At 47.6% G+C, this 13,039-nt stretch overlaps 6 protein-coding genes across 6 annotated transcripts; 3 read left to right on the forward strand and 3 right to left on the reverse strand.

The window, feature by feature from the left end:
* Positions 1 to 352: 352 nt before the first annotated feature.
* Positions 353 to 1,352, forward strand: H257_07287 (hypothetical protein; the record flags this gene model as incomplete). The annotated part of the gene is made up of 3 exons (XM_009832759.1): positions 353 to 445; positions 564 to 603; positions 1,198 to 1,352. The coding sequence occupies 3 exons, from the start codon at positions 353 to 355 to the stop codon at positions 1,350 to 1,352; spliced, it is 288 nt and encodes a 95-aa protein (XP_009831061.1).
* A 56-nt stretch (positions 1,353 to 1,408) lies between these two features.
* On the forward strand, positions 1,409 to 2,247 carry H257_07288 (hypothetical protein; the record flags this gene model as incomplete). The annotated part of the gene is made up of 2 exons (XM_009832760.1): positions 1,409 to 1,854; positions 2,130 to 2,247. The coding sequence occupies 2 exons, from the start codon at positions 1,409 to 1,411 to the stop codon at positions 2,245 to 2,247; spliced, it is 564 nt and encodes a 187-aa protein (XP_009831062.1).
* A 628-nt stretch (positions 2,248 to 2,875) lies between these two features.
* H257_07289 (hypothetical protein) lies at positions 2,876 to 5,097 on the reverse strand (the record flags this gene model as incomplete). Its single annotated transcript, XM_009832761.1, has 7 exons — positions 2,876 to 2,932; positions 2,982 to 3,380; positions 3,536 to 3,885; positions 4,109 to 4,321; positions 4,373 to 4,454; positions 4,522 to 4,689; positions 4,744 to 5,097. 7 exons carry the CDS (start codon positions 5,095 to 5,097, stop codon positions 2,876 to 2,878), a joined length of 1,623 nt encoding a protein of 540 aa, XP_009831063.1.
* A 2,367-nt stretch (positions 5,098 to 7,464) lies between these two features.
* On the reverse strand, positions 7,465 to 8,373 carry H257_07290 (hypothetical protein; the record flags this gene model as incomplete). Its single annotated transcript, XM_009832762.1, has 1 exon — positions 7,465 to 8,373. The coding sequence occupies one exon, from the start codon at positions 8,371 to 8,373 to the stop codon at positions 7,465 to 7,467; it is 909 nt and encodes a 302-aa protein (XP_009831064.1).
* Positions 8,374 to 8,979: 606 nt separating this feature from the next.
* H257_07291 (hypothetical protein) lies at positions 8,980 to 9,969 on the forward strand (the record flags this gene model as incomplete). The annotated part of the gene is made up of 4 exons (XM_009832763.1): positions 8,980 to 9,079; positions 9,151 to 9,453; positions 9,492 to 9,708; positions 9,774 to 9,969. 4 exons carry the CDS (start codon positions 8,980 to 8,982, stop codon positions 9,967 to 9,969), a joined length of 816 nt encoding a protein of 271 aa, XP_009831065.1.
* A 127-nt stretch (positions 9,970 to 10,096) lies between these two features.
* Positions 10,097 to 11,734, reverse strand: H257_07292 (hypothetical protein). The gene has a single exon (XM_009832764.1). The coding sequence runs from the start codon at positions 11,676 to 11,678 to the stop codon at positions 10,233 to 10,235; it is 1,446 nt and encodes a 481-aa protein (XP_009831066.1). The 5' UTR covers positions 11,679 to 11,734; the 3' UTR covers positions 10,097 to 10,232.
* Positions 11,735 to 13,039: the final 1,305 nt, after the last annotated feature.

Consider the following 13,039-nt stretch of genomic DNA (forward strand, 5'->3'; position numbering starts at 1 on the left):
GTTAGTTATCCGTATTAGCAATATGATTGGTCCATTCAAAATCACTTCTCATTTTGCAATTAGCAACTGTCAAGCACTGCCAATCAGGGGTTCTCAAAAAATAATCTATTTAAAATATATCTTTTATTCGAACGGAAAATAGATTATTTTCCGGCACCACCAAAATAGATAAGTTATCTTTTCCCATCACCAGAAAAAATAAAATAACTTATCTTCATATGCAAAATAAATAATCTATTCCAAATGACAGGATAATTCTCATTGGTGCTTGAAATTGGTTGGTCATAATTAGGATTAGAGTGATAACCACCAATTACTTTTGACACCCCGATTGAACATTGACTCACTTGCCATGTCGACGAGACCTCAAACCACCGCGCTTCGTGGAAAGCGGCTCGCTGAGCTCTACATCACGAGGACCACACCTACCGGCAACGAATGGAAGGTAAGTGTGGGCACGTGCACCTCAAAAAGACCACTGGTTACACAAACCTGTGTTCTCATGTAATGAGCTACCATCCCGAGTACGTCCACTTGAATGAAACTGACGCTGATCACCCTAGTATCATCGCCAACATGCTAATCCCACATGCTGTGCGAAAGGTATTTGGGTGGCTACAGTGGATTATCTTCTCGTTGCTTCCATTTTCGTTTTGTGAAAATGATATGGCTAGAAAGTACTCAATGTTGGATTCCATCTCAACGAATACTTTCATGAAATATATGTCACTTCTCACTGACACCGTGGAGAAAAAGATCGCTGACATGCTTCCAAACATGCTCGCTATAGTATTCGATGGTTGGTCTATTGGATCGAGTCATTTTGTTGCAGTATTTGCTACATTTCCTACGGATGATCTGATTGGCTATAAAAAATTTCTTTGTCATTTTCCCCAATCAATGACGAGGAATCGTTAAACGCCGATACTCATCACGAGTACTTAGTATTTTTATTGGATGTATACGTAAAAACGATGTCGAATGTTATTGCTCTAATCGGTGATAACTGTTCAACTAATGGCGCAATTGCTAACCGATGTGGTGTACCTTTGGTTGGTTGTGCCAGTCACAGGTTTAACCTCTTCGTCACCGACATTTTGACTCAATACGATCCTTTGACTAACACTGTCAATGAGTTAATGAAAAAACTAAAAAACCTAAAACTAGCTGCAAAGCTACGTCGCTTGACACCATTAGGTGCGATCAACCGCAATGTCACGCGCTGGAGCTCCACCTACTCCATGCTCAAGCGCTACGTCGCCATCCTCACCTATATTAGGCTCCTGGTCGATCGCAATATTTTGCACCTCACCCCGACCGACGACCAAGACGACGAAATCGACTTTTGTTGATCGTGCTTCACGAGCTTGAATCAGTGACGTTGGCGCTTTAAGAAGAAGCTACCTCCATGCTGGATATCCGGAATCTCTTTGATGAGTGTATGCTGCATCCGTCAGCTTCCAAGCGCTTGGCGTCTAATTCAGGCGTCGTCGGACACGCGAATTTTGAAGTTGCCATCACCAAGATATTGGACCAATCAATTGCTACCATGAGTAATGGTCAAGTCGCGAGTGTTGATCGTTTGAAGATGGCCCCAAAGGTCTTGGATGCAAGCCAGGATAAGCCATTGACGCTGGCGCAACGTGCGAAGAAGCGCCTCAAGGGCTCAGCCGATGCTGACTCCTACGTGGGCTGTCGATTTATCCGTCCGACGTCGAATATGTGTGAGCGATTTTTTTCCTGGGCCAAGTATGCATTGAACGATCGTCGTCGTGCCACAACCCCCCAGAACTTTGAGCAGCAAATGTTCCTCAAAGTGAATTGTAGTCTTTGGGACGTGACCGATGTAGACAAGTTAATGACTACATAAAATGGACTTTCACCGGGAGTTATTCTAATAAGTAATTCTTTCTGTATAACAGGAAAAATAAGTTATCTTCGTCATCCTCCATAAAAGATAAGTTACCTATCAACCCACTGTTTGAGAATAGGTAAAAGATAGATATTTGAGAACCTCTGCTGCCAGTGTGCTGCCTCTGACCGCCCACGGTCCGCCATCGCCGCTTCCAGTTATGTTTGCATGCGCTTTCGGCGCATCCGGAGAAGAATCCGGATAAATGATTTTGAAGCACTGCCATTTCATTGCCCAACAAAGTCCATGGCCCCAAGGCCAACGACAACAAAGCGCTTCCGTTGGCGTCCAGTGGGGCTTACACACAATGGTACGTTGTCTCTTACAACATTTAAATGATGTTGACTGTTGCGTTAATGCTATCACGTGGTTGAATGCATAGGTCATTCACATCGACTTCGACGACAGCCAAAGTCGGCGATGCGTGCATCCTTCGATTTCCCAGTTCCATCCATGATTTGTGTACTGCATATAGATGTACATGAATTCCCACATTGTCCTAAGTCCGTGATGATGGTTGTATGTGTATGATATTTGAACTAAGGGTTGTATTGTATCTCTTAGCCGCCACTCGTGCGTTTTGCAGCTTTATTCCTTTGTTCATGTTTGCTTATCCATGGCTGATTTTATCGCGGGACATGCACGAGCGCTTGCTTGCAAACACTATGAAGTCTTTGATTTGGATTGTTTGATTAAGAGGTGAATCAGCCTTGTTTACAATTTTGTGCGAGAGTTGTTATACGAACGGAAACTGCATTCTTTAATGCACAAAATCCTTTTCGAGTACAACCTTTTGTACTCTTCCTGACGCTGTTCTCCTCCCAAGTCGGGCAGATTCTAGCTCACATGCGGCACCGTCCACCGACTTATCCCCTCCCGTTGACGACAATTCTTGATCGCGTGCGATACTCCTATAAAATAATTTATACTCTATTTACCGAATTTGCACGTACTGTTTCCGCTTCATTTTTGCTTGGTACTGCGGTTCTGGATTGAAGAAGACAATTCGACAGCTTGGACCTAACTTTCGTTTGTCAATATATAAATACCATGACTCACACCTGTTAACGTTGTCGAATTTTCGCTTTTTCGACGAGGACGTAACGGGCGGACGGACAACACCCGTAGCATTTCCAACGATAGCCTCGGGGCGGAGAGTTGGAATCAATGCCGCATCTTGAGGCAGATGAAATGGCTCCAACGACCCGCGCACAGTTTCATCGCCGATGCCATTCTCAAACGCTGCGAGGTTCGCCATAAAAAGTCGATACAGATGCGAGTTGTTTGCAACTTGCTGTTCAATCCTGCTGCACGCGTTTCGGAACTTGGTAATTCGCATGGCGCCACTGGTGGGGACGTGCACTTTCTTGTACACGTCTAATGACACGCTGTGATTGGATGAGGCAGCACTTGGTGGACTCAGCTGATACGCATCGTCAACGCCATGGGGATCGGTCACATTTAGTTGCTTTAATGCCCCCAAATACAGCGGGTGACACGATAGTCTCCACCGTGGAGCCAAATTGTTGACTGAAAATAGTGGCTTGTCAATTCGAGAAAATACCTTATTTAATAACGTATTAATCATCGACAACAAAAACATTGAAATATTGAAATAAATACCTGGCAAATGCCGACACATGGAATCATCGACGATAGAAAATCGTAGCAGTTGCAGGTAGGAAACGCTTCGGCGGAGTTCAATTCAATGTGGTGGCGAGCCTCGGTGACGTCGACCAATGGAACGTCCGACACGTACCACATGTCACCGTCACAGTGAACGAATGACCATTCATGCATGATGCTATAACTAGCGCGCCACCGCTTTTCGACGTACGATGACCACTCAGCCTTGGTCATGATGGTAGCAACCAACTCGTCCAGCGCCTTGGTCTGCTGCCGTGTGAACAGCTGGACGAGGTGTTCGAACAATTGAAATAAATTGAATTTTCGAAGTTCCTGCTTCTTGTGACCTACATATTTGTCAGGCAATTTTAATTGATTATTGATGATACCGTGCTCCTTTATTTGAGAGTTCACGCTTTCTCCACGCTGTGTGGCAAGGCAGCTGCAGGTGAATATCGACCCTAGCTGAAACTTGAGAATTGAGATTACTATATAATTGAGATTACTATATAATTGTACCTGTATATGCGCGACAGACTTTACTACGGTGGGTCCAAATACTTTGAATACTTTTGCAAGCCCTGTCCGACTGGGCAAACGTGGCCAACGCGAGGGAGAGACGCCGGTCGCAGTCATCTGGTGTCATATTGTCGTATATCAATGCGAAGCACTCTCGCCTATAGTCCGCCGCCAAGGGGCCAAGTCCGGAGCAGTTGGCCACAATTTCCTTTTCAAAGTGTTTCGTGCAGAGCACGTGGATCATGTTGCACTCAATGGCCACATCTATTATATATTTGATTCCTGTAAGTATAAATTCGTACAAAATGATCTTACTGGGATACGCACTTCCCCCGTCCGTCATAAATGTTGCCCCGGGGATATTCAGTCCAAATACGCGAAGGCTTTGCTTCACAATCTAATATACGGTAGTTATCGATAACATAAGAACGAAGTTTGACAACAAGACAACAAGAGTCGAGTACCTCTGTATTTTCAGACTGATCAAGCGCAATTCCGCATATCGTGTTGCGGCCAAGCGAATCGACGACAGTGAACGGCATTAGCTTGAGTGTGTACTTAGACACATTGTGTGTTCCATCGCACAGGATGAAATCCGGGTACGCCTTGGAATACGTGGCCATTGCGACTGACTAATATTGTTACATATTACACTTTAGATGACACATTGACAAAATGACTTGCACCTGGAGGATGATGCTCTTGAGAGTCATTGACGTGTCCAAATCATACTCGAATGAACCGCCACTTGCACGCACATTATAGCAGAGGTCGAAAAACTTCGACATGCTATCCCGGTCGCTGCCGAGGAAGAGTCGCCGCCCCCTGTCCATGAGGCGGTACAAGAGGTTGTCGCTGTACATTCTGCCAGGATTCTGGTGCTCAGCGATTTCGCGCACTTTACCAGATGGCAAGTTGTAACGGCCAAGGCCTTGGATTAACTCAATTTCGTTCGTGGTGAGTTGGTTGGCAAACTTAAGGAGGTGGGTTCCAAGAACACTAGGCCCAGACACCAGGAGTGAGTGCGAGTGAGTCAACATGATTTGTGTAACCGTGTAACTCATTTTTGAGCGATCAAAATGGAACTTGACCGTCCACGGACACGATGACTTCACTCGACTGTTTGGTTTGTCCTCAGCAGTTTTGAAGTTACAATACAAGTGCGCCCTCCATAGCAGTCCTGGTCGGTCTCCGAGGGTAGGGTGGGGATTAGTACGGGAAAAATACTTGCCAGTTCTGCACACAGTAAAACCATGCTGGGTTCCCCAGACAACCATTTTCGAGGCAAACGCGTCGGCATCGTCGAACAACAAGCCCTCACATACGTCACCCAAAGTGTCATGCGCGCATGACGCCACACTAGTTGGGACAACTTCATCACCATGACGCCCGTGTATCGTGGATGACGTGGCACCACCACAACATTACAATCTAACTGCTAAGCTTCATAGTCTCTTAACACCACCACCATGATGCCCGTGTATCGTAGATCACATGGCAGCACCTTCACGCTAGATTCAAACTACTGAGCCTTAGTGCCTCGTGACAAAGCGAATGATGTGGAAGTACTAGTACCATAATACTGTAGCTAGTAAGCTTTATAGTCTCGTGAGCACCACTGAAAGACGTGTGAGGACCACAAGTTCATACTACTACGTACTAGTAGTATGTACTTACTATTAATAGTTAGTTGTATGCACCTCAGCCCGAAACCCATATCCGGATGCGCCGAAAAGTGGAAACCCGATCATGTCGTACAACGGCAGGAGGCCCCGTCCAATTCGAAATTGTATATAAATTGGTAAATATCTCGTTTAATAGTAAATCGATTCGTTGAAACTGAGTGTATGTATGTTGTGACACCGGAGTCAATGCGATTTGTCGTAGCGTATTGGAAAGGTGGCCGTAGATTTCAATGGGGAATGTAGTAATTCTAGCAATCGAAATGTAATATTACTAGCATGATACTAGGAGTAGTCAAACAAATTTATTCGAAGGACTACCTAGTATTACTACCCCGGAGTACTACGTAGTACACTGTATTTGGTCCCTAAGCGTTGTAAATACTGTAGCGTTATCCGGACAACCCCCAAGATATTTCTGTGAAAACTTCATACCAGAGTCCAAATCCAAAGCTGATGTGGCATCGAGCGCTTCGTGGGTTTGTGGCATAGTTGTTAAAATCCACTTTTTGGAAAAATGGATATTAGGTTTAACAGTTTATATATAAAAAACCAGTTTATATAGTTTTTATTTCAAGATTAAACTCTTACTCAGAGTTTGTATACTCGTCCGATGAGTAATCTTTACCGCCAACTTCGTCGTCCAGATTGTAGTTCGTCTTGATGTACATCAGTTTTGTCACGGTACTGGGGCTTAGTCTATTTCGCTTCTTGGACTGGATGAAGCCGTGCATGGAGAAGTTACGTTCGGAAGCAGCACTGGATGCCACAAGGTTGAAAACGCGAAGTGCTAGTTCGCGTAGGAGTGGCCACGCTTGGTCATCAAGCATCCAAAACTCGGCGACGGTCTTCTTCTTGGACTTCAGCTCTTCTAGTCTCCATCCTTTAGAACTATGCAGCTTAAGGCAGTACTTTTGAAACTCCTTCGATCACGCGACAAAGCATCTGTACGGCTGTTCGTCGAGGGCGCGGTGTCCGATGGTGGATAGTTAACTACGAAATCAACTACATCTTCCTTGAATTCCATGCTGTTAAATCCGCTGTCCACAAACCGCGCGTCCAGCAGGTAGCCCACCTCGTGTGCGTCGCCGTACACAAACTCCCAGCGAGCCTTGACGGCGGCCACAATGTATTTCGATTCATGGAGGTTCAGACTCCAGATGTCGCCGATTGCGTGTGGCAGCTGGTGGACACTTCTGACACCGGTACGCGGTCACTTTGAAAGATCTTGATCCATTTGTCGATGGGTGACAAGATAGAAATGCAGTGCTTCAGCTTTGAGACAAAGTCAACAGCCGTTACTGTCTCTTTGACAGCCATCCGCCGCAGCCGTTGATCCGCGGAGCCGGTAATGAAATCCCGGCTCTGACCAAGTCATGGAGCAATGACTCTGACTCGTGGAGCGAAACTAAGCATTGTTGCAGTGTGCACCACCGGGTTGATGCAGGCATCACTAGGCGACCGAGATGGTTGGCCTTTTGGAGGCTTGACAGCGACGACTTCAACCGCCCATTGTTGCGGATGAACCGAACTACGTCTTTACAGCTGTCCACGAAGTTGGCAAGGTGCTCGAATGAATATCCATTCGGATAGCGTGGCACGTCATTGCCCCCCCACTTGGTCTTTCGCGGACCAAATATATCCTTAACTAACAGATTTAAAGCGTGGCACACACACCCGTGGAAGAACTTGGTTGGGAACTTCGCTTCAAGGATTTTCCAAGCTTCAAGGATTTTCCGCTGTGTTGTCTGTACACGCGCCACATACATTTGCTGGTAAGGCTGCCATAGTGTCTTCAAGGTCTTTGGCGATCCACTCCGCCGTGTGCGCTTGAGCTTCAGTGTACTTGCTGTCCAAAAAAACCGACATAGTGGCATTTGCTGCCATGTAGTTAACTACTGGCTCCATGTTGACATCTGACCATCCATCCGTTGTCAGGCACACCTGGGTATCCGGCGCGCCCAGTCGACGATCTTTTTCTTGCTTGACTTCATGGTAGCAGATGTCGAGGTACTTGTTGGCCAACGCTTGACGGTTTGGAAGCACAATGTCCGGCCTTGCCCGCTGGAACGCCCGCTTCAGGTGAAACTGACCAACACGATGGAACAAGGTGCTCGTGATGTAAAAGTGCATTGCGAAGTATTTCTTGATCGCTTCGAGGTCCACTTGAGATAGCTTGGGCAGAGCATAACGTCGCATGGACTCTTGCAAGGTCTTGACAGGCGCAGCAGATGGATGGCCAAATGAGATACCAGTTGGGGCCTTCATACTTGACAGCGCCTTGGCTTTCTTCTGGCGCTTGGTACTGACTGCGAACCAAGTTGGTCTTTCATGTGGGTCCAGCGCCATCATTGTCGACCGAAACTTCTCGCACTTGTTCAAATGGTGTGACGATTGCTTGGATTTCTTGTAGTAGAACACGTTGTGCCGCAATGTTAACACATTGCCGAGTTGGTTCGCTGGGGGGAGCTGGCGTCCGTAAACCAGGCCCATATGTCGGATTGGGGCCGTCCAATCAGCTCGCGCCCGCCTTGTGGGGGAGGGGGTTGTGGGGTTGAGAACGAAGGGGGGCAGGAAAATCATCGCGTGAGGGATGGGGGGCGTCGACGGTGGAGGGGGGGACAGGAAGATCATCGTGTGGGGGAGGGGAGCGTTGACGGTGGAGGGGGGGCAGGAAGATCATCGTGTGGGGGAGGGGAGCGTTGACGGTGGAGGGGGGGCAGGAAGATTGTCCTTATCCTCATCGCTACCGCTAGCGCCCGAGGCTGGAGGGCCCAGCAAGTCCACATAGCCCGCCATGCAGGGGGCATTGTCAGCTGGTACGTCTTGCTGGAAGTTCATCGCTACACTCGTGGTCGAAGCAAATTGTCGAATATATTACTCCAGTAATGTGTTTGACATAGTCTGGTTATTACGTTGATAAGATTTGTGTGAAAATAGTGAGTGAATAAGATTTGTGCGTTGATAAGATAAATTCTATCCGACGTTTTTCCGAATTCATTTGGTTTCGTTTCTGAAACTGCCCTGGAGTGACTTGTACTGTCATGCGAGTATAGTCCTGAGCATTGAACCGTAATACTGTTATTATTATATATATAAGTAACTTTTTATAGTACGGATATAAATTTAGCTTTGCAACATTATTGGATTACATTTCGAACACAGTGCGATCCTTTCCTCCATCTTTTACGCGTATAAATGGCTAACGAATTTGAAATTGATCATACTCATTTTCCAATTATGTCTCCCTCGGGTACCAATCTCCTTGCTTCCCGGCCAACGACTACGGCCGTGGCGACGCAAACGCCGAAGCGGTTTCCGAAGGCCGATCGCTCCATCAGTGCATCGCGTGATTTGGCTCGATCAGCCCACAGGTGTGGGATTCTCATTTAGCGGGGGCCGTTAAATGAGAACCCACATCACATCCAAAACTCCAGGCGAATCCGTTTTACATTGCCGGGCAGAGTTACGGGGGCCATTACGTGCCTGCAGTCGCGGCGTACATCCTTCAGTCCCAAGACGCCAACACCACTGCGTTTCGAATCAATTTACAGGACATTACCATTGGCAACGGACTCACAGATACGGTCACCCAGTACCCCCTCCTTGTCAACATGGTGGTTGAGAACTCGTACAACATCACGCTAGTGTCCCCCGCTCAACTCGAGAAAATGCAAAACGATGCCGTGCACTTAGTAGCTCTTGTGGCCCAATGTCAACTGCCCAACCAGACTCAGGCGTGTTGGATACAGACGACTTTTGGGACGCCAACCTGTGCGAGCCAGACGTATATGACGATCTTGGCGGGGCGAAAACGACTTTGTTTTTGAACCAACCGTGGGTGCAGCAGCAACTCCGCGTCCACAAACCGTACGCGATGAGCAACGCAACGGTCCTGGAGGACTTCGCCGTCGACGAAGAAAAGGACGCCGTGCACTTTGTCGCGAGTGTCCTCGCCCGGGGTTGCGGGTGCTGATCTACGCCGGGGACGCTGATCTCATTTGCGACTGGACGGGGGACGATGCGTGGACAAGGAAGCTCCAGTGCTCGGGCCACGATGGCTTCAATGCCGCGAACGTGACACCATTCGTGGTCAATGGAAACGTAGCTGGAACCGCGAATGAGCATACCTTTGTGCGAGTGTTCAACTCGGGCCATTGCATGCCACGAGACCAACCGGCGGTGTCGGCCGCCCTCATCAATCGATCCCTCCAGAATGGAACGCTGTAGCAATAGTAGTTTGAACCCCAATAAATCAACTACCCTCCTTCGATTCGAGTGACGGCCAGCAGGCAGCAGTACAGTAATAAAAGCGTTAATATGCAAATATATCCATGGGGGGTTCACTGTGGTGGATGGTCTACACACTGGACACATTAGAAAACAACATGACATTACGTTGAAACTTGGTGGCATGGAACGCCATTGGAAACTAAACTGCTTCAATGTACAACACGACTACGAAGAATATTTCTTGCCCAAATCGCCCAGATTTAGACGCTTGGGTGTTCCTTGTCCAAGGGAAAATGGTTGAAAAATCGATTGATGAGCGCGAGCGACACTTCCGGTTGGTCGGTGGGCACCATGTGACCGGCGTTGTACACGCGGACAAAGCTCAAGTTGCGGCTGGATCTGACTTGGCCGCCGTTCTTGCCGTTAACTGTGAGCGGTTTGACTTGAGCGGCATTGAAACTGGCTTTGCCGGGCCAGTCGAGCTTTTTGGTCCACGCTTCGTTGCCGATCCAGTTGCACATGAGGTCGGCGTCTCCTGCGTAGATGAGGACCCGGACGCCCCCCGCCAGCAACTCGGGCACGAACTGCACGTAGTTCTTCATAAAGTCGACGGAAAAGTCCTGGTACACTCGGGGCGACCCCGACGCCCACGTCTTGTTGACGTGGAGCTTGGCTTGGACGGCGGGCGAATTCAGAAATACGAGGCCGTACTTCATACGGTCGATGCAGCCGTTCGTGCAGTCTTCGCGGATGTCGTATGGGTTGCGCTTGGAGTCTCTGGTCAGTGGATCGATTGCAAGCTCGTCCCATGCTTTCAGGGCTTGAAGGCACGTTTGGGTTTCGTTTACAGGCGATTGGCATGCCTCAACTAGTTTCCCTACCGCTTTGGCCGCTTCTTTCAATGCAGGAACATCGGCGGGGGGCACCAGCGTGATGTTGTACGCGTTGTCGACCATGTCGGCAGTGTACGGAATTTGAGTCACAGTGTCCGTGAGCCCATTGCCCACGGAAATGCCCTTCAAGTTGATATGCACGTCATCGTTATCGGGCGATTGGTTCAAAATGTAGTGGGCGGCGGACGGCACGTAGTGGCCCCCGTAGCTTTCGCCCGTGATGAAGAACGGATGGGACTTGAACTTGGGGTTCTTCTTCAGAAACCCTTGGAGGAAGCCGTAGATGTTGCGCCCCACATCCTCTTCGTTGTGGTCGTCGTCCTTGTCATCGCCGACCGAGAAACCGACATCCGTGGGCTGGTCCAGCCAAATCACGTTGGCGTGGTTGGTCCATGAATGCGGATTTCGCACCGTGTTCAAGTCGGCGTCGATAGTGCAAGGGCCGTTTTCAGTCAAGAGCGCGAAAATGGACGACGATCCAGGACCACCCGTGAGCCACAGGACCAGCGGGTCCGTCTCGGGGTTCGAACGCGACTCGAAGAACCAGTAAAAGTACTTGTCGTTCACCTTGTGCGGCAGTTTGATGTACCCAGACTGCTGCTTGGTGACGTCGCAAAACACAGAGTTGTTTACCACCGCCAAGTTGGACACTGGAGCCACGAGTGCAGTCAACGATTGATGACTGGTTAAGATCGTGCCGACAGTCGCCAATGCACCGAGGACCCCAACGGCATACAGCACCAATTTCGAGCTGGCCTTGGCTTTGCGAGGCTTGGTCACAACGTGGAAGAGCGGGGTTTTCTCAGAGCTCATGGCGATATTGCAGTCCAGGAGAAATGGTGAAGTGACTTCTTCTCCTTCAGAGGAAGTCATTTCATGAGGTGGAATGTTCTCAGTCAATCAGATGCGCTCAAGTTGAAGTGTTAAAAACGGCCATCATGATGCGCACCTCAATATAGTACATAGTGAGTACAGACCACATTATACATAATATAAGTATAATGTTACGTGGCATATATAGTGTTTTTATTGCAGGCTACACACTTTCAAATCAGAGTGTTGTGACCTTTGGGGTGTCACTTCAAGACTACCAGGCAATATAATACTATCAAAAGAACACAAAATCAACTGTGTTTCAGAAACACAATTTCAGTTTTGAATTATAATGCGATGGCCTGCGAAATCAGATACATTTACCAATCAACCAGCATTCCTCAAAATGTAGGTTCTTTACCAACTTCCAAGGAATGTGTGTATACTTCGAAATACCACTCCGTCCCAAATCACTGACACGTTTGGACATTCTACTACTACGTAGTACTAAGTTACGTAGTATTAATACTTCGAAGTACTACGTAGTAATAGTTGTGAAATTAGAAAACAATTGATTTTATTTAGGGCCCGTCTGGATGCCACCCACCAATATTATGGGATATTGGAATATTGAATAAAAAACATTTTTCGACATTGCAGGAAATTCTTGGGTTTCAAGATCCAAGATTATTTTGGGTGGTGAGTCTGGATGCCATAGAATTAATGAAGGTTCGGAAATGAACAGCCAATCAGTGGATAGTACAGAGCCGCAGAGGACTTCGTCCACCCAGAGAGGACCACTGAGGATGGACGTCCTCTTTCGTGTCTTGTGGACGAAGGCGAGGTAGTGGTACTCCATCTGTCTGGCGAAGAGTTCCTTGGCCAGGCGGCGGCGGATGAGCCATCGACGTAGGAAGGCAATCACGATGGCCTTTCTCATTCCGAAATGCCCAGTCAATTCAACGCGCACTGTCAATATCGTCAAAATATTCTACTCATGAGTAGAATATTATTTCTTGTGGTTTTCACGATATTTCTGATAAAATTATGGAGTATAACTTGGTCAAGAAATGGCATCCAGACACGCCAAATTGAAGTCGCTGAGATTCTTGAATATTTTGCAAAATTATCGCGATTTTTCTCAATAAAAGTGGTATCCAGACAGGCCCTACTTGAGCCAATCACATGGAAGTTGACTGGAATATGGCAAGGGTGAAATTGACACCTTTCTGGGAATTAACTGTAAACTATACAGCTGAAGATTCCTTTTGTTTTCGATATATTTGAGACATTCTCCATACATTCTTCAAGTCTGGTGAACATTTGAAATTTTTGGGTTGAGCGGCTGATTTTATTTGAGG

Source organism: Aphanomyces astaci, assembly GCF_000520075.1.
Source record: "Aphanomyces astaci strain APO3 unplaced genomic scaffold supercont1.15, whole genome shotgun sequence".
NCBI lineage: Eukaryota > Oomycota > Saprolegniomycetes > Saprolegniales > Verrucalvaceae > Aphanomyces > Aphanomyces astaci.